General features: G+C 36.2%; 1 protein-coding gene across 5 annotated transcripts; it reads right to left on the bottom strand.

The window, feature by feature from the left end:
* Positions 1-1,649: 1,649 nt before the first annotated feature.
* On the bottom strand, positions 1,650-19,476 carry LOC111195175 (intelectin-like). 5 transcript variants are annotated; one of them, XM_049472492.1, is made up of 8 exons: positions 19,368-19,476; positions 19,199-19,282; positions 18,847-18,915; positions 18,500-18,747; positions 18,235-18,393; positions 4,493-4,613; positions 3,356-3,459; positions 1,650-2,446 (listed from the first exon to the last, which is right to left on the bottom strand). In XM_049472492.1, the coding sequence occupies exons 2-8, from the start codon at positions 19,266-19,268 to the stop codon at positions 2,294-2,296; spliced, it is 924 nt and encodes a 307-aa protein (XP_049328449.1). In that variant the 5' UTR covers positions 19,269-19,282; positions 19,368-19,476; the 3' UTR covers positions 1,650-2,293. The 5 variants fall into 5 exon arrangements, with proteins under 5 accessions (XP_049328449.1, XP_049328447.1, XP_049328448.1 ...); XM_049472490.1 differs by lacking the exons at positions 3,356-3,459; positions 4,493-4,613 and adding exons at positions 16,085-16,188; positions 17,222-17,342 and having other exon boundaries at positions 19,368-19,471; XM_049472491.1 differs by lacking the exon at positions 4,493-4,613 and adding an exon at positions 17,222-17,342 and having other exon boundaries at positions 19,368-19,471.
* Between the last annotated feature and the right edge of the window lie 1,936 nt (positions 19,477-21,412).

The raw sequence follows: 21,412 nt of genomic DNA, 5'->3' as shown, positions 1-21,412 counted from the left end.
TGTCACAGCCTTGTGAGCCTCTGACACTTTCTCTGAGAATGCTGTGAATTGTCTGTAGGTGGGATTCTGGGTGCATTTTAGCACAATGCTCAGCACTTTGCTGGTGTCATAGTTGCAAACTGGTGTGGGTTGTGATTTGTGCTGTTTTTTTTTTTGTCCAGTCAGTGTATATCTATACAGTTTGTATATAAGGCATTGTAGTGTATTCACCATTGGACCTTATCGTAAAATAACAAAAACCTCTATATCTTCTGTAAAAAGTTATATAACACAGAGCACTGTGCTTATCTTTTCCTCTCGGGAAGGACAAGGCCAGTGGTGCCCGGTGGAAAGCTCTGACCAAAGATGAACCGTGACCTAGCGGCTCAGCTGGGAAGAAGAACTGAATCAGCAACTTTTTAAAGTCCTTTTTTTAGATCAGGCTTTTTCTGCCGCTTCTCCCTGTGGTTCACTGTTTCATAATCATCAGCAGCTTTCTGCTCTGACTGTCCAGCACTGCTGTTGTCCCTGTTTACCCTTCAGTTTTTCAGAGGGTCACTCTTTAAAGCTTAGTTTTATTGATTTACATGTATGTGACCAGTCAAAAATTTGGATGCACATTCACATTAATATTTGTGCTTTATTTTATGCAGTCAGGTAGAAAACACTGCTTTAAAAAAAAAAAAACCCAAGTGATTTGGGACGAGTTGAAGGGCAGAGTTAAGAAAAAGCAGTTAATAAAATCACTAGAGCGCCTTTAAGGCCGTTGAAAATCCATTCTATGCTGCCACCAACAGCTTACATTTACGAACTGCCGTCTGCAACTAAGAACAGCGCCTGGATTCCGTATCTAAAGAGGTCCAAGCAAACCCCAGTGTATGGCCTCCACAGATGCATGATAACGGCATGTCACAATACGTCCTCCCATGATGCTTTTGGGGTACCTTCAATTTATTTTTCAGCAATATGAAAGATATTTCTATGTTAGTTTATGTTGTAATTAAATAATTATTTTGTTCCTCAATGTTCCCCTACCTACAACAGCTAATATACCATAAAGTGCTTGGGTAAATTAGTTTGTGGGCAGTCTTGATTAAACAGTGATGTTCCAGGTGCTGGTGTTTTTGACGTGGCAGCTCCCTCTGCTGGACTGAACAAAATTTAAAACCTTTTGTCGCGTGAAACCAGAGCATAAATTAAAAAGATTTAAATGTTGCTTCCAGAGGAAATGCTCATCGACCTGACCACTACACTCCATAATGCAGTTAGAAATAAATTCATCTTTAAACACCCTTTTTAAGTAGAGAAACACATATAATATTTGTCAAACAAAAACATTTGGCCAAATAAGTGAAAAAGACTGAATAATTTATACTGAATAGTTACTAATTTATTTTAAGTCATATTGCAGGGTTTTCACTTGGGATCAGTTTACTTCTCAAGTCTCTTTACAAACTGGTCGTTTACCATCTGAAGATAAGAGCTATAAGTGGCTAGGATAGTAATAAAAAAGAATTGTGTATATCAAGCTTTAGGGTGCTTGTGTGGCTCTGTTCTGGTTTTATTAGAGCTTAAATGTTTCTGTTATTTATTGATGCTACTCTTGGATGAGTGAAAGATTGAGCACATTTATAAATCACTGTCAGATGGCATAAATGCAAGATAATCAAAAACAAAAGACAGATTTTTCTTTTTATCATGCTTTATATATATTTGACAGTACAGAGTAAATTGCAAAAAGAAAAGAAAGATTTGTTTCTTATTGTAACTCTTTAGGTTAGGCACTGTTGTTATGAGGCTAATGTAGCTAGCATGTATGTGGAGCTTAAATTACACTAACTAGCACTGCTGTCATGAGGCTTATATGTAGCTAACGTATTTGGAGCAATGTTGTGAGGCTAATGTAGGTAACATTTATTTGGAGCTTATATCCCACTAATTAGCACTGTTGTTATGAGGCTAATATGTAGCTAACATATTTAGAGCACTGTTATTATGAGGCCTATGCAGCTAACATGTATTTAAAGCTTTTATTACATTACTTAGTACTGTTGTTATGAGGCTAATGTAGCTAACATGTATTTGGAGCTTATATTTCATTAATTAGCACTGTTGTTATGAGGCTAATGTAGCTAAGATGTATTTGGAGCTTATATTCCACTAATTAGCACTGTTGTTATGAGGCTAATGTAGCTAACATGTATTTGGAGCCCACTTATTAAGAAATGATCTTACTATATAATCTGTAGAATAAAGGATAGATAAAGAAAGATAGAAAATGATAGAGCTGAAGTTGTCTGAAGTGATCTGGATCTCAGCGGTAGAACAGAAACACAGCAGCTTCAGTGATCTCTTTGGAGGAGCTCCATTCTATGTTAGTCCCGTAGCCGTTCCAGTCCAAACCGGCAAAATCTCCACACTGTCTCGGTGCCCCTTCGGGGAAATGCCCTCCTCCCCCAATACAGTACTGCAACACATGACAAAGAATATTCTCATGCTGAATTTCCACCTTGCACTTTAAATACAAGAACATTTTTGTTAAGTTATTTAACCTAAATGCTAACTCACACTAACGCAACACTGGAGCGCACTGAAGTTTATTTTACCTGCTGTATTGTAGTAGATCTTACTTAAATAATGTAGGACCACATTAATCTATACATTTTCCCTATTGGTTACAAGCATAAATGATTTGCACTATTAATTCATCGTCGGTGTGCAGGCCAGTGTTGCCAACTTAGAGACTTTGTCGCTATGTTAAGCGACTTTTCATACCCTCTGCTGTCTCTTTAAGGTCACTGTGCCGGTCCCAAGCCCGGATAAAAAAGGAGGGTTAAACGTAGAATAGCAGTTCCTGCTAACTGCTTCTCTTATGCTAACAAAAAAAAACGAATTTATGTAATTTACTTAAAAATGATTTATACAAAGCATAAATCATGACGTCATTTGTTAGAGTTAATTTGTAGTTCTAACATATTTAGGGTGTTTTTTTACTCACTTTTTTTCTCTCCCACAACATTATTCCTTTACAGCTTTAAAAACATATTATGCAAATTAGGTAATGGCGCCATTTAGCGACTTCTAGCGGCTTTTAGGACAGCCAATAGCTACTTCCCTTACTGAGGAGTTGGCAACACTTGTGCAGGCTTGCCTACAGGTGCTACCTTCCTTTGAGTATGCAGTTGTGTTGTTGTAGGCTGTAAGTGCAAGTTGCCATTTTCTACAAAACTACAATGAAGAAACTCCTTGCAGGAACCCTGAAATAATTTTTTCATGTGATGTAAAATATTCTGGCAATAAATTGGTTTCTTCCTTTATTAAAAAACAAAATTTGAGCAAATCTTATTATCTTATTTTATTTAATGTATTAACTCACATGCTCTGTATTGCAGCCGATCGGTCTGACTCCAGAGCAGATGGCCATGGCTGCCCTCTCATGGTTGAAAACTCTGAAAGCGATGAATCCAGGCTCAGACTCTCCTAAAGGATTCAAATAAAGACAAATAACAGTGAGTACAAATCATTCTAAAGCCCTATCTCATTGGTCCTCCTGTTTTTTCAATTGCAGTCTGGATGCAAGAGTTTTATCACTGAGTAGAATTTTTTTTCACAGACACTGCCCCGAGAAACTAATCATGTCTGGATAGGGCTAAAGATGATCTGGGTCATTATGGACAGAGTGCTGGAGGAAATGTACAAATTTACTTACAAATTTTCTATTTTGGATCTTGTGAGGCAAATTTGCTAATTGCTCAAATAGTTCTTTAGTGAAAAATCTAAGTATCATGACCAATCACTGCTTCCAAATTTAGCTGATCAGCTAAGATGGTATATGTGTGCTTTAGTGTGTTTGCAAACCAGCATTACCTAATCTGGTTAAAACAGACTCTGGTTGGTTTGCACTCCTAAGCCGCTTCTTACACCCTTTGCAAGGCACGTTGTGATGCTCATTGCTATATTACAACCTGTGGACAGTCTGTTTTCATGCTTTGTTCTTGCATTGTGTAAAAAGCAACAGGGCTGCTTATCCACCATCCAGACTATCTTACATTGCAGGCTTTTATCAATTATTCTCCTCCGTCCACGTCCATAGAGGTTAGCTACAGTATCTACAATACCATGGGTTGTAAACTTTTTGATTAAAGGAACATCAAGATCTCTGGAGATGAAAAATGATGAAAAAACTTGCAACCTTGATATTGTTGATATTTTTTCACAATTTTGGTTTCTTAAGGTTTCCGGTTACCAATTATCTTCTCTTTTTGTTCTCAATGCTTAGTGAGGCAAACACAGTGAGGCATGCAATGCAATGATTAAGTCAACATCTCTACTGTTTTCTGGTTTCAGGTGATTTTTATATCGCCCAAACCTGTTACTCAGCAAAGGTGAGTTTAAATAAGCATCATATTCTTAAAACAAAGTTATCTTCCAACAACTGTAAGAAGGTGACAATAATTTTGTCCAGACAATTTTGGGTATTTTTGTGTAAAATTGTGTTTTTGTGAGTACATACCTCTTGGGTTGGGACCATAGAAATTCTTGTTAGTAAGTTTATTTCCAAAATCGTACACCACCGGTGCAGAAGGTCCATTATTAGTATGGCAAACACCAGTTCCATACACCACTGGGTATTTCTAATAGGAAAATAATAATAAAAAATACTTTAATTTTATTACAGTTTATTACAGTTTATTACGGACCTTTTGGAGAAACAATACACATCATTCAAATAAAGTACAGTTTCTGCTTTTTTGATTGTTAGATTGAAAAACAATATACAGAATTTTACTATAGTACAGTTTCTGCTCTTTTAATTGAGTTTGACTGTGATACAATATCCATACCTTCACTATAATATGATTTTAGTGATGGTGATACATTACCCATATTTCTACTATAATGTAATTTCTGCCTTGTTAATTGATTTTGATTGTAATACAGTACACTTTCTGCTCGTATTAAGTTACATTGTGATACATTACACGTACCCCCACTATAGTGCATTTTCTTCTTTTTTTTAAATAGAGTAAGATTGTTATGAGAGAGATTGTGAAAAACAGCTCTGGAAAAAATTAAGAGATTTTCTCTGATTTTGCTATTTATAGGAAAATATTTTTTTAGTAAAATGAACATAGTTGTTTTATTGTAAAAACTATGGACAACATTTCTCCCACATTCCAAATAAAAATATTGTCATTTACAGCATTTAATTGCAGAAAACTTTCAGACCTCAAATAATGCAAATCCAAAAAGTTTTAAGAGTTCAGAAATCACTATTTTAGTGACAGTTTTCATACATTTTGGTATGTTCTCCTCCACCAGTCCTACACACTGATTTTGGATAACTTTATGCCATTTCTGGTGCAAAACTTCAAGCAGTTCAACTTGGTTTGATGGCTTGTGATCACCCATCTTCCTCTTAATTATATTCCAGAGGTTTTTCAATTTGGTAAAATCAAAGAACCCAAAGCTTTATTAGATTTTGACTGGTAATTTTACCATAGTGCTGTTTCTTTCTTTTTTTTTTACCTTGAATAAGTTATAGAGGTTTCCTCCATTGTCATCGAGAAAGTGATTGTCGGTGTGGTAGCGTAAGATGGAATTGCACCTCCATTCCTGCATCTCGGCGTTATTGGGAACGTGCCACACAGACACATCCTGAGCCTTGATGTCATAATACCCAGGATTCTGTGAGAGGAACGAGGGAATTTATGGTCGGGGTGACAGCCAGCACTCCGGTACCATCAATAGGGTAAAATACTACATACATAACAGGTAGTGCATCATACTGTACCTTGTAGTCGTCGCTAGTAGCACCTTCTGCAGTTCCAAATGTTGCTTTGTTAGCCCAGTTTCCGTCTCCTTCAGGCTTATTAATGTCATTACCTTGCTGGCTGGACCAGCGGTCACCTACAGTGCACTTCCCATACATGTTGTTCTCGTGCACACTGGCCACCAGCGTCCAGCCGCCTCCATCAGTGGTCATATCACAGTAGGTCTGGTAGACAACCCCACTGTCCGTTGTCAGGTAGTACAGGCCGTCTGTTTGTGAATAAACATCATTATTCAATGATTGGTCAAAATCCTACTGTTACTAGTTACTCTTTTAGAGAACTTCATAATGTACAGTTTCAGGTTTACCTGTTTTTTGATGGTACTTCTCTCGAATTTCTTTGCAGGTTCGAGCCTCATATGTAGGCGTCACCTCATCTGTAATGACAGAACATTTGAAAGACTGTTTATCAAGTCAAATAAGCTTCTTGAGGTAAGTCAGTGGAGATACCCAATAATACCCCTATTGTAACTGTAACTGTAAATTTACAGCACATAGCGGTACAACATACAGCCTTAGTAACCATTTGGGAACCACTCTCCTAATTGATACTAATCATTTTACAGGCTGAATACATTCTATAAAGTTGAAGCTAAACCTTAACTAATTTTTCATGTAGTTTCAAAACATTTTTTGCACATTTTAGAGAGACGTTCTTACCTGATTCACAGGAGATCATTTCCGCTGACAGGCAAATCAGCAGAAATTGAAATGCCAGCAGAGACGACATGTTTGGAGAAATGTCTTCAAAAAAAGAACAAAAATCGTAAATAATTGTGTAGATATTTTTAATAGGTAATAAGTCGTAAAATAATAAGTAAGACGGTACCTGCTCTGCTGCAGTGTCGTTTCTTGACTAGAGATTATGTTCGTCTTGATAATGAGTGTGCTGTTGGAGAAAGTGGAGCCTATTTATATCTCTCTGGCTGGTTCAAATTTAAATACTTATACTTCCAAGTTACGTTTTTATAGATCGTATCTAGTTTGCTCTGTTTTGGGTGATTAAAGAACGGTTTGTTATATTTGTACTTTCCTTTGTTGGCATGTCAGATGATGTTCAGTTTTATTGACAGGGTGCTTCTGTGGAGATGTTTCCTGATAAACTTTGAGCTCTCAAAGGTATGATTTATTAACCTCACGAGATCAGGACTTTTGCTTGGTGTGCATTTTTTAATTTCTCCTAGCTGTTTGAGATTAGGAAGACCTCATATAGGGACAGTAGTTTATTTTAACATTTAAAAATGATTCTTGATATTTTGGATCAGAAGAACACAATTAGTTCAAAAAATACATTTTCGCTTTCTACAGTATGTCAATAGACTTATTTCAAACTAAATTCTATTAGAATTTTTAGCTGGAGAAACTTTTGACTGGGATTCCCTTCATCTTTTCAATCAATTGAGTGTAATGTTGTCATGTGACTAGTAAATAGTATGAGAAGTGTCTCCTAATGAGGCACCAGGATCAATAAGTCAAAAATTAAAGTAGCCCAATGCAGAGAAACAGAAATGTAACATCCCACTCACGGTCTAAAAGAGGTTAAAGTCTAGTAATTATTACAGTAGACCTTATGTCCAAGGTCTACAGAGTAGGGTTGTCAAATTATTGGTATGTTAATTAGACATTATTTAATCACACCTCATCTTCTGCTTAAGACTAAACTTTTAATAATGGGCATTTAAATGTAAATAAAAAATCTGTGTTAGACTGGCAAAATTCTATGAGATTCAATAAACATTTAAAGCCCTATATCCGGGCGGGATTTATTTTCTCAGGGGGGCATTTGTAAAAAAATGTTTCTACTTGGTGATAAAACTCTTGCATCCGGACTGCAATTGAAAAAACAGGAGGACCAGTGAGTTTTTAGGCTTTCTCGGTCACGTGACAACGTTTAGTAGCTCCTCCATTTCCACTCGCCGTTGTTTTTCGGCGAGGTGATAAAACTCAGAGATGTGTGTCCGGACGGGACTAAAATGACCTTTCGACCACAGAGTTCAGCGAAAAAACAGTAGATAATTCAGTCTGTAATTTTCTCAGAGGACGTCTGAGAAAAACACGTACATGCTCGTTCCGGATGGGATATATTGAGAAAACTTCATGAATAAATATTAACATCCTAGTAGTGTAAGGATGTTGACCAACCTCTCGTGTTGGGACTCTCCCTGGTGGAGGTTCATACAGTCTTTTTTACTTAAGGACTGAGCTGTTTTAAGCATGGTGGGTGTTCCGCACATACACAATTCAGCACAGAGCTTACAAACCAGGCTGGATCCAGTTTATGTAGCATGGTTAGCTGGCCATAATCGTTCAGTATGAGGGCCTTGAGTCTGAGGGATCTGCCTTATTAGTTCCCTGGTTGTCCTTTCTTGGAGCACTTTTTGTAGGTACCAGTTACTGTACACCATGACCCTGACCTTGTCACCAGTTATACCATAACCCTGTCACTGGTTTCCTGGTTGTACTTCCTCTGAGCACTTTTGAACTGAAATGAACTGATGTTACTAAATCAAAACAAATATTAACATCCTAGCAGTGAACGGATGTTGACATACCTCCCAAGTTTGAGTCACACAAGTTCGTAGTAGATAGGAGATCTGTCCGAGTCAGTTTAACACAATTAAAAAGCAGGAATGGTACTATAGTTTAAAGTATGGGTATAGTATCCCAATCTTACACAATTAAAATAGCAGAGATGGTACTATATTTAAAGTATAGGTATAGTATTCCAATCTTGTGCAATTAAAAGAGCAGGAACAGTACTAAAGTTAAAGAAGGGTATAGTATTCCGATCTTGCGCAATTAAAATTGCAGAAATGGTACTATAGTTAAAGTATAGGTATAGTATCCCAGTCTAACGCAATTTAAACAGCAGGAACGCTACTATAGTAAAAGTATAGGTATAGTATCCCAGTCTAACTTAATTAAAAGAGCAGGACCTGTCCTATAAATCTGTACTGTAATGAAAGTATGGATACTGTTTCACAATCTAACTCAGTTAAAAGAGAAGGGCCTGTCCTATAGTGCGTGTATAGATACTGTTTCACAATCTAACTTAACTAAAAGAGCATGAACTGTCCTGTAGTGAATGTATGGATACTGATTCACAATCTAACTCAAATAAAAGATCAAAAACTAAAAAAAACTTAATGTATGAGTACTCATTCACAGTCTAACTCAATTTAAAGAGCAGGACCTGCCCTATAAATCAATTAAAATGATGAAAACTGTACTATGGGGAAAATAGATACTAAATCACAATCTTACTCAATTAAAACAGCAGAATCTGTACTGTAGTAAATGTACTGTGTACACAAACCCCAAACTATGAGACACACAGTCACATGATGATGTCATTGCAACCATGATGCTTTGAGGTGCCACTTTTTTTATTTAACCGATAATAAAGGAGATTAAGTTGTAGTTTTGTTAAGCAGGTATTTGTGTGTCCGTTTATGTGGTAATCAATGAGTTATTGCAATTTGTTTTATTTGATTTTCAATATTTGTTGTAATTCAGTTTTCGATTTATGTTCCTAAATGTTCCCCTACCTACAACAGCTAATACACTGTAAAGTGCTTGGGTAAGTTAGTTTGTGGGCAGTATTGATTAAACAGTAATGTTCCAGGTGCTGATCAGTGAGGACCAGTGAGTTTTTAGGCTTTCTCGGTCACGTGACATAACGTTCAGTAGCTCCTCCATTTCCACTCGCTGTTGTTTTTCGGCGAGGTGATAAAACTCAGAGATGTGTGTCCGGACGGGACTAAAATGACCTTTCGACCACAGAGTTCAGCGAAAAAACAGTAGATAATTCAGTCTGTAATTTTCTCAGAGGACGTCTGAGAAAAACACGTACATGCTCGTTCAGGATGGGAAATATTGAGAAAACTTCATGAATAAATATTAACATCCTAGTAGTGTAAGGATGTTGACCAACCTCTCGTGTTGGGACTCTCCCTGGTGGAGGTTCATACAGTCTTTTTTACTTAAGGACTGAGCTGTTTTAAGCATGGTGGGTGTTCCGCATACACAATTCAGCACAGAGCTTACAAACCAGGCTGGATCCAGTTTATGTAGCATGGTTAGCTGGCCATAATCGTTCAGTATGAGGGCCTTGAGTCTGAGGGATCTGCCTTATTAGTTCCCTGGTTGTCCTTTCTTGGAGCACTTTTTGTAGGTACCAGTTACCAATCTTACTCAATTAAAAGAGCAGGAACAGTACTAAAGTTAAAGAAGGGTATAGTCAGTGTTGGGAAGGTTACTTTTAAAATGTAATCCCTTACAGATTACTGATTACATCACTCAAAATGTAATTTGTAACGTAATCCGTTACATTACTTCAAGTGAGTAACGTAATCTGATTACTTTGGATTACTTTAAATATTGTCATTTTTTTAACCCTGAATGAATGTAGCAACCACATATTGCATATTATTATTTTTCTTTCCAGTTAACAAATAGATAAACAAATAAAACAGCCTTTTCAATCACTCTATAAAAATACTTATGAAACGATTTCATCAAACAATTTTATGAACCACTTCTATAAATTGATGATAAAACCATTTAAAACCAAACAATGTAACAACAACTGTAAGCTATCTATTTGCAGGTTTGCCACCAGTGTTAATTTTGACAACACATTTTGATTTAGTCTTAGTCATAGTCTTGTGACGAAAATAGTATTTAGTTTTAGTCACAATTTAGTCATCTGAAATGTTTTTAGTTTTAGTCGACTTAATGTCATAAGAATATAGTCTACTAAAATTACAGTAAATTTAGTCGACTAAAATGTAAAGGGTGTAAATGTAAATGCTTTTTCATCAGTTCCCTTGAATTATTAACTCTACACGTATACGAAATGAAACGTTTAATAACCACTTGAGTAATATTGTTAATGTTTGAAAGTGAAATATATTTATATATGATTTAATGTATATTATTATTATTATTATTATTGTAGGTGTGTGACTATACATATGTTACATTTAAAAATTTGCTCTAGAAATCAGGTCATAAAACAACTGAATAGTTAAATTATAGTTTAAACAGAGCTGTAGATGCAAAAACAGCTTTTAAAGGATCTAGTTTTATCTCCAGCACATCTACTGGAGCTACAGTCTATAAATGAGATCAAAACAAACATTCACACACTGTCCTGTAGAGATGCTCTCAGGATGTACTGAGAGACGTCATGAGTTAAAGTGAGAAACTGATGAGAAAGTGCTGTAAGGAACTTTACACAGACTTTTGGGTTCATAGATTGACTTATTTTATTGTTTTATTTTGGTTATATTATTGAGTTCTTTCTGACCTGTTCCTGTTTTAACACTAGCTATATCTTTCCCACTGTGAGACTAAACAGATGATCTGATCTTAATGAGTGAGTTCTGTATCAGTTCTGTGTTTTAGTGCACTGCCGAGTTAAACACCCCATCAGCTCATGAAATAACATCAGCATTAAAACGCGGATCTCTGCATGGAGATCTGTGTGACTCTGCTCTGCAGAAGCTGAAAGATTAGTGGTGTTTTTACCGGAGATGGAGTCTCTGTTTACACATTATCTTGTTTTTCGCGACGTCAAAGGAGAATTATATCGCCTCTCCTCTCTCTCTTCCTGCTGAACACTGTCGAGTTAACTTCCAGTCGAGCTCCGTAACGACAGGTTAATTGCCGGGTTTGTAACTGAGCGCGCGGCGCCTCCGCTAAAGTAGCAGTGATTGGATCTCTTCCTAACTGGTCCCTACCTTTCACAGACCTAAATCAGTCTGATTGGATTTCGTCCCTGCCAAACATTTTCGTCTCGTTTTTATTCGTTGAACAAAATGTCAGTTAATTTCGTCTCGTTGTGTGTGCGGAGCCGCTGTCTGCCCCTCCTCCCTGTGTGTGTGTGCAGCGAGACGGGAGGAGGGGCAGACAGTTCCCTGTCATATCAGAGCGATTTCACCGCAAAATGTTATTTGCGTTTTGTCGGTGTTGGATTGGAAGAGCAAAAATAGGAAAGTACCGCAATGTAACCCTTTTATTTTAGCAGAGTAACTGTAATCTGATTACCACTTACTGAAGCAGTAACTGTAACGGATTACAGTTACTAATAATTTGTAATCTGATTACGTAACGCCGTTACATGTAATCCGTTACATGTAATCCGTTACTTCCCAACACTGGGTATAGTATTCCGATCTTACTCGATTAAAAGTGCAGGAATGGTACTATAGTTAAAGAAGGGTATAGTATTCCGATCTTAATCAATTAAAAGAGCAGAAATGGTACTATATTTAAAGTATAGGTATAGTATCCCAATCTTACGCAATTAAAAGAGCAGGAAGAGTACTAAAGTTAAAGAAGGGTATAGTATTCCGATCTTAATCAATTAAAAGAGCAGGAACAATACTAAAGTTAAAGAAGGGTATAGTATTCCGATCTTAATCAATTAAAAGAGCAGGAACAAGACTAAAGTTAAAGAAGGGTATAGTATTCCGATCTTACTCAATTAAAATAGCAGAAATGGTACTATAGTTAAAGTATAGATATAGTATCCCAGTCTAACGCAATTTAAACAGCAGGAACGCTACTATAGTAAAAGTATAGGTATAGTATCCCAGTCTAACTTAATTAAAAGAGCAGGACCTGTCCTATAAATCTGTACTGTAATGAAAGTATGGATACTGTTTCACAATCTAACTCAGTTAAAAGAGAAGGGCCTGTCCTATAGTGCGTGTATAGATACTGTTTCACAATCTAACTTAACTAAAAGAGCATGAACTGTCCTGTAGTGAATGTATGGATACTGATTCACAATCTAACTCAAATAAAAGATCAGAAACTAAAAAAAACTTAATGTATGAGTACTCATTCACAGTCTAACTCAATTTAAAGAGCAGGACCTGCCCTATAAATCAATTAAAATTATGAAAACTGTACTATGGGGAAAATAGATACTAAATCACAATCTTACTCAATTAAAACAGCAGAATCTGTACTGTAGTAAATGTACTGTGTACACAAACCCCAAACTATGAGACACACAGTCACATGATGATGTCATTGCAACCATGATGCTTTGAGGTGCCACTTTTTTTATTTAACCGATAATAAAGGAGATTTAGTTGTAGTTTTGTTAAGCAGGTATTTGTGTGTCAGTTTATGTTGTAATCAATGAGTTATTGCAATTTGTTTTATTTGATTTTCAATATTTGTTGTAATTCAGTTTTAGATTTATGTTCCTAAATGTTCCCCTACCTACAACAGCTAATACACTGTAAAGTGCTTGGGTAAGTTAGTTTGTGGGCAGTATTGATTAAACAGTAATGTTCCAGGTGCTGATGCTTATTTTTGACATGGCAGCTCCCTCTGCTGGATTGAACAAAATTCAAAACCTTTTATTTTGTGTAACCAGAGCATGAATAGAAAAAGGTTTAAACTCTCTTATTGACCTGAACACCACACTCCATAATTCAGTTAGAAATACATTCATATAACTATTTTCTACACAGAATATTTGACTAACAAAAACATTTGTCCAAATAAGTCAAAAAGACCGAATAATGTATATTGAACGATGATTATTTTATATTACTAAGTCATATTGCAGTGTTTTCTTTGCTGCTGTGTACAGAGCGAGCAGGGAGTGTGGGAGAGGGCCAGTAAGGAGAGCCAATAATCTACTTGCATAAAATAAATAAAATAAGCCAGTTAGCATCCTTTATTACACTTGGTATCAGTTTACTTTTTAAGTCTTTTAACAAACTGGTCGTTTACCATCTGAAGATAAGAGCTATATAATAATCCAAAGGAATTGTGTATTTCAAGATTTATGGTTGTTGTATGGCTCAGTTTTAGTTTTATTAGAGCTTAAATGTTTCTAGAATTTTTTTATACTACTTTTGGATGTTCTGAGTGAAAGATTAAGCAAATTTATGAATCCAATGGCATAAATGCAAAAACAAAAACAGAAAACAGATTTTTCTTTATCATGCTTTATTTGATTCAGTACAGAGTAAATCCCAAAATGAAAACATAGAAAATCCTTTCTTGGTTATTGTAACTCTTTAGGTTTTGGAGTGAAGTTAAAACTGTGTAGGGATTTCAGGAGAGATGGGAAACATTGGCACAGCTTCATCACTGTCGGAAGATTCTTAGTGGTAAAGACACAAGATACTTATAATCAATTTCACAAAAAAAAAAAACTTGTATCTCCATTTTTACTGCACCTAGAGGCAAGTATGATTTGGTACATCACAAATTATCTCTTGAGCTGTGAGGCTAATGTAGCTAACAACTAGCTAAAAAGTGTTAGCGTATACCTCACCGCATTAGTGTTGGTGCTATAAAGATAATATAACTAGCGAAAAATTAGAGGAAGCTTCTACATCACAATATAGCAATAGAGCTATGATATTTAGGTAGTTAGCTAACAAGTAGTGAAAGTTGTATCTCACTTATTAGCACTAGAATTATGAGGCTAATATAGCTAACAAGTAATAGAACTGTTCATAACCTACAAATTAGCGCTAGATATATGAGTCTAATGTAGCTATCTGTCAAGTAGTGAAAGCATTTACCTCAGAAGATGTCAATGTTGTTATGAGGCTAATGTAGCTAACATGTATTTGGAGCTTATAATCCACTAATTAGCACTGTTATTATGAGGCTAATGTAGCTAACATGTATTTGGAGCTGATGTTCCATTAATTAGTACTGTTGTTATGAGGCTAATGTAGCTAACATGTATTTGGAGCTTATATTACATTAATTAGTACTGTTATAAGGGTAATATGTAGTCAACATCTATTTGGAGTTTATAATTCACTAATTAGTACTGCTGTTATGAAGCTAATGTAGCTAACATGTATTTGAAGCTTATATTACATTAATTAGCACTGTTGTTATAAGGCTAATGTAGCTAACATGTATTTGGAGCTTATATTCCACTAATTAGCACTGCTGTTATGGGGCTAATGTAGCTAACATATATTTGGAGTTTATAATTCACTAATTAGTACTGTTGTTATGAGGCTAATGTAGCTAACATGTATTTGGAGCCTGCTTCTAATCAGTTTTATAATGTCAATGTTGTAATATCTATAATTCTACATAAGAGTTACCATCACCTATTAAGAAACGATTTTACTATATAATCTGTAGAATAAAGGATAGATAAAGAAAGATAGAAAATGATAGAGCTGAAGTTGTCTGAAGTGATCTGGATCTCAGCGGTAGAACAGAAACACAGCAGCTTCAGTGATCTCTTTGGAGGCGCTCCATTCTGTGTTAGTCCCGTAGCCGTTCCAGTCAAAACAGGGAAAATCTCCACACTCTCTCGGTGCCACATCGGGGAAATGCCCTCCTCCCCCAATACAGTACTGCAACACATGACAAAGAATATTCCCATGCTGATTTTCCACCTTGCACTTTAAATACAAGAACATTTTTGTTAAGTTATTTAACCTAAATGCTAACTCACACTAACGCAACACTGGAGCGCACTGAAGTTTATTTTACCTGCTGTATTGTAGTAGATCTTACTTAAATAATGTAGGACCACATTAATCTATACATTTTCCCTATTGGTTACAAGCATAAATGATTTGCACTATTAATTCATCGTCGGTGTGCAGGCCAGTGCTGCCAACTTAGAGACTTTGTCGCTATGTTAAGCGACTTTTCATACCCTCTGCTGTCTCTTTAAGGTCACTGTGCCGGTCCCAAGCCCGGATAAAAAAGGAGGGTTAAACGTAGAATAGCAGTTCCTGCTAACTGCTTCTCTTATGCTAACAAAAAAAAAACGAATTTATGTAATTTACGTAAAAATGATTTATACAAAGCATAAATCATGACGTCATTTGTTAGAGTTAATTTGTAGTTCTAACATATTTAGGGTGTTTTTTTACTCACTTTTTTTCTCTCCCACAACATTATTCCTTTACAGCTTTAAAAACATATTATGCAAATTAGGTAATGGCGTCATTTAGCGACTTCTAGCGGCTTTTAGGACAGCCAATAGCTACTTCCCTTACTGAGGAGTTGGCAACGCTTGTGCAGGCTTGCCTACAGGTGCTACCTTCCTTTGAGTTTGCAGTTGTGTTGTTGTAGGCTGTAAGTGCAAGTTGCCATTTTCTACAAAACTACAATGAAGAAACTCCTTGCAGGAACCCTGAAATAATTTTGTCATGTGATGTAAAATATTCTGGCCATAAATTGGTTTCTTCCTTTATTAAAAAACAAAATTTGAGCAAATCTTATTATCTTATTTTATTTAATGTATTAACTCACATGCTCTGTATTGCAGCCGGTCGGTCTGACTCCAGAGCAGATGGCCATGGCTGCCCTCTCATTGTTGAAAACTCTGAAAGCGATGAATCCAGGCTCAAACTCTCCTAAAGGATTCAAATAAAGACAATTAACAGTGAGTACAAATCATTCTAAAGCCCTATCTCATTGCTCCTCCTGTTTTTTCAATTGCAGTCTGAATGCAAGAGTTTTATCACTGAGTAGAATTTTTTTTCACAGACACTGCCCCGAGAAACTAATCCTGTCTGGATAGGGCTAAAGATGATCTGGGTCATTATGGACAGAGTGCTGGAGGAAATGTACAAATTTACTTACAAATTTTCTATTTTGGATCTTGTGAGGCAAATTTGCTAATTGCTCAAATAGTTCTTTAGTGAAAAATCTAAGTATCATGACCAATCACTGCTTCCAAATTTAGCTGATCAGCTAAGATGGTATATGTGTGCTTTAGTGTGTTTGCAAACCAGCATTACCTAATCTGCTTAAAACAGACTCTGGTTGGTTTGCACTCCTAAGCCGCTTCTTACACCCTTTGCAAAGCACGTTGTGAAGCTCATTGCTATATTACAACCTGTGGACAGTCTGTTTTCATGCTTTGTTCTTGCATTGTGTAAAAAGCAACAGGGCTGCTTATCCACCATCCAGACTATCTTACATTGCAGGCTTTTATCAATTATTCTCCTCTGTCCACGTCCATAGAGGTTAGCTACAGTATCTACAATACCATGGGTTGTAAACTTTTTGATTAAAGGAACATCAAGATCTCTGGAGATGAAAAATGATGAAAAAACTTGTAACCTTGATATTGTTGATATTTTTTCACAATTTTGGTTTCTTAAGGTTTCCGGTTACCAATTATCTTCTCTTTTTGTTCTCCATGCTTAGTGAGGCAAACACAGTGAGGCATGCAATGCAATGATTAAGTCAATATCTCTACTGTTTTCTGGTTTCAGGTGATTTTTATATCGCCCAAACCTGTTACTCAGCAAAGGTGAGTTTAAACAAGCATCATATTCTTAAAACAAAGTTATCTTCCAACAACTGTAAGAAGGTGACAATAATTTTGTCCAGACAATTTTGGGTATTTTTGTGTAAAATTGTGTTTTTGTGAGTGCATACCTCTTGAGTTGGGACCATAGAAATTCTTGTTAGTAAGTTTATTTCCAAAATCGTACACCACCGGTGCAGAAGGTCCATTATTAGTACGGCAAACACCAGTTCCATACACCACTGGGTATTTCTAATAGGAAAATAATAATAAAAAATACTTTAATTTTATTACAGTTTATTACAGTTTATTACGGACCTTTTGGAGAAACAATACACATCATTCAAATAAAGTACAGTTTCTGCTTTTTCGATTGTTAGATTGAAAAACAATATACAGAATTTTACTATAGTACAGTTTCTGCTCTTTTAATTGAGTTTGACTGTGATACAATATCCATACCTTCACTATAATATGATTTTAGTGATGGTGATACATTACCCATATTTCTACTATAATGTAATTTCTGCCTTGTTAATTGATTTTGATTGTAATTCAGTACACTTTCTGCTCGTATTAAGTTACATTGTGATACATTACACGTACCCCCACTATAGTGCATTTTCTTCTTTTTTTAAATAGAGTAAGATTGTTATGAGAGAGATTGTTAAAAACAGCTCTGGAAAAAATTAAGAGATTTTCTCTGATTTTGCTATTTATAGGAAAATATTTTTTAGTAAAATGAACATAGTTGTTTTATTGTAAAAACTATGGACAACATTTCTCCCACATTCCAAATAAAAATATTGTCATTTACAGCATTTAATTGCAGAAAACTTTCATACCTCAAATAATGGAAATCCATAAAGTTTTAAGAGGTCAGAAATCACTATTTTAGTGACAATTTTCATACATCTTGGTATGTTCTCCTCCACCAGTCCTACACACTGATTTTGGATAACTTTATGCCATTTCTGGTGCAAAACTTCAAGCAGTTCAACTTGGTTTGATGGCTTGTGATCACCCATCTTCCTCTTAATTATATTCCAGAGGTTTTTCAATTTGGTAAAATCAAAGAACCCAAAGCTTTATTAGATTTTGACTGGTAATTTTACCATAGTGCTGTTTCTTTCTTTTTTTTTACCTTGAATAAGTTATAGAGGTTTCCTCCATTGTCATCGAGAAAGTGATTGTCGGTGTGGTAGCGTAAGATGGAATTGCATCTCCATTCCTGCATCTCGGCGTTATTGGGAACGTGCCACACAGACACATCCTGAGCCTTGATGTCATAATACCCAGGATTCTGTGAGAGGAACGAGGGAATTTATGGTCGGGGTGACAGCCAGCACTCCGGTACCATCAATAGGGTAAAATACTACATACATAACAGGTAGTGCATCATACTGTACCTTGTAGTCGTCGCTAGTAGCACCTTCTGCAGTTCCAAATGTTGCTTTGTTAGCCCAGTTTCCGTCTCCTTCAGGCTTATTAATGTCATTACCTTGCTGGCTGGACCAGCGGTCACCTACAGTGCACTTCCCATACATGTTGTTCTCGTGCACACTGGCCACCAGAGTCCAGCCGCCTCCATCAGTGGTCATATCACAGTAGGTCTGGTAGACAACCCCACTGTCCGTTGTCAGGTAGTACAGGCCGTCTGTTTGTGAATAAACATCATTATTCAATGATTGGTCAAAATCCTACTGTTACTAGTTACTCTTTTAGAGAACTTCATAATGTACAGTTTCAGGTTTACCTGTTTTTTGATGGTACTTCTCTCGAATTTCTTTGCAGGTTCGAGCCTCATATGTAGGCGTCACCTCATCTGTAATGACAGAACATTTGAAAGACTGTTTATCAAGTCAAATAAGCTTCTTGAGGTAAGTCAGTGGAGATACCCAATAATACCCCTATTGTAACTGTAACTGTAAATTTACAGCACATAGCGGTACAACATACAGCCTTAGTAACCATTTGGGAACCACTCTCCTAATTGATACTAATCATTTTACAGGCTGAATACATTCTATAAAGTTGAAGCTAAACCTTAACTTATTTTTCATGTAGTTTCAAAACATTTTTTGCACATTTTAGAGAGACGTTCTTACCTGATTCACAGGAGATCATTTCCGCTGACAGGCAAATCAGCAGAAATTGAAACGCCAGCAGAGACGACATGTTTGGAGAAATGTCTTCAAAAAAAGAACAAAAATCGTAAATAATTGTGTAGATATTTTTAATAGGTAATAAGTCGTAAAATAATAAGTAAGACGGTACCTGCTCTGCTGCAGTGTCGTTTCTTGACTAGAGATTATGTTCGTCTTGATAATGAGTGTGCTGTTGGAGAAAGTGGAGCCTATTTATATCTCTGGCTGGTTAAAATTTAAATACTTATTATGTTTATATAGATCATATATAGTTTGCTCTGTTTTGTGTGATTAAAGAACGGTTTGTTGTATTTGTACTTTCCTTTGTTGGCATGTCAGATGATGTTCAGTTTTATTGACAGGGTGCTTCTGTGGAGATGTTTCCTGATAAACTTTGAGCTCTCAAAGGTATGATTTATTAACCTCACGAGATCAGGACTTTTGCTTGGTGTGCATTTTTTAATTTCTCCTAGCTGTTTGAGATTAGGAAGACCTCATATAGGGACAGTAGTTTATTTTAACATTTAAAAATGATTCTTGATATTTTGGATCAGAAGAACACAATTAGTTCAAAAACTACATTTTCGCTTTCTACAGTATGTCAATAGACTTATTTCAAACTAAATTCTATTAGAATTTTTAGCTGGAGAAACTTTTGACTGGGATTCCCTTCATCTTTTCAATCAATTGAGTGTAATGTTGTCATGTGACTAGTAAATAGTATGAGAAGTGTCTCCTAATGAGGCACCAGGATCAATAAGTCAAAAATTAAAGTAGCCCAATGCAGAGAAACAGAAATGTAACATCCCACTCACGGTCTAAAAGAGGTTAAAGTCTAGTAATTATTACAGTAGACCTTATGTCCAAGGTCTACAGAGTAGGGTTGTCAAATTATTGGTATGTTAATTAGACATTATTTAATCACACCTCATCTTCTGCTTAAGACTAAACTTTTAATAATGGGCATTTAAATGTAAATAAAAAATCTGTGTTAGACTGGCAAAATTCTATGAGATTCAATAAACATTTAAAGCCCTATATCCGGGCGGGATTTATTTTCTCAGGGGGGCATTTGTAAAAAAATGTTTCTACTTGGTGATAAAACTCTTGCATCCGGACTGCAATTGAAAAAACAGGAGGACCAGTGAGTTTTTAGGCTTTCTCGGTCACGTGACATAACGTTCAGTAGCTCCTCCATTTCCACTCGCTGTTGTTTTTCGGCGAGGTGATAAAACTCAGAGATGTGTGTCCGGACGGGACTAAAATGACCTTTCGACCACAGAGTTCAGCGAAAAAACAGTAGATAATTCAGTCTGTAATTTTCTCAGAGGACGCCTGAGAAAAACACGTACATGCTCGTTCAGGATGGGAAATATTGAGAAAACTTCATGAATAAATATTAACATCCTAGTAGTGTAAGGATGTTGACCAACCTCTCGTGTTGGGACTCTCCCTGGTGGAGGTTCATACAGTCTTTTTTACTTAAGGACCGAGCTGTTTTAAGCATGGTGGGTGTTCCGCACATACACAATTCAGCACAGAGCTTACAAACCAGGCTGGATCCAGTTTATGTAGCATGGTTAGCTGGCCATAATCGTTCAGTATGAGGGCCTTGAGTCTGAGGGATCTGCCTTATTAGTTCCCTGGTTGTCCTTTCTTGGAGCACTTTTTGTAGGTACCAGTTACTGTACACCATGACCCTGACCTTGTCACCAGTTATACCATAACCCTGTCACTGGTTTCCTGGTTGTACTTCCTCTGAGCACTTTTGAACTGAAATGAACTGATGTTACTAAATCAAAACAAATATTAACATCCTAGCAGTGAACGGATGTTGACATACCTCCCAAGTTTGAGTCACACAAGTTCGTAGTAGATAGGAGATCTGTCCGAGTCAGTTTAACACAATTAAAAAGCAGGAATGGTACTATAGTTTAAAGTATGGGTATAGTATCCCAATCTTACTTAATTAAAATAGCAGAGATGGTACTATATTTAAAGTATAGGTATAGTATTCCAATCTTGTGCAATTAATGAGCAGGAACAGTACTAAAGTTAAAGAAGGGTATAGTATTCCAATCTTGTGCAATTAATGAGCAGGAACAGTACTAAAGTTAAAGAAGGGTATAGTATTCCGATCTTACTCAATTAAAATAGCAGAAATGGTACTATATT

The sequence above is a fragment of the Astyanax mexicanus genome, chromosome 25 (assembly GCF_023375975.1).
Source record: "Astyanax mexicanus isolate ESR-SI-001 chromosome 25, AstMex3_surface, whole genome shotgun sequence".
NCBI classification, from domain to species: domain Eukaryota; kingdom Metazoa; phylum Chordata; class Actinopteri; order Characiformes; family Acestrorhamphidae; genus Astyanax; species Astyanax mexicanus.
Note: the sequence above shows the minus strand (reverse complement) of the source record. Positions and strands in the feature narration are given on the sequence as shown.

Excerpts from the sequence above, each read along its gene's own strand:
- LOC111195175 (XM_049472492.1), bottom strand. The coding sequence starts at position 19,268 with ATGTCGTCTCTGCTGGCGTTTCAATTTCTGCTGATTTGCCTGTCAGCG. Across the intron at positions 18,394-18,499 it reads CTACTAGCGACGACTACAAG|AATCCTGGGTATTATGACAT; the intron begins GTACAGTATGAT and ends TTCCTCTCACAG. Across the intron at positions 3,460-4,492 it reads CTATGGTCCCAACCCAAGAG|GAGAGTCTGAGCCTGGATTC; the intron begins GTATGTACTCAC and ends TGAATCCTTTAG.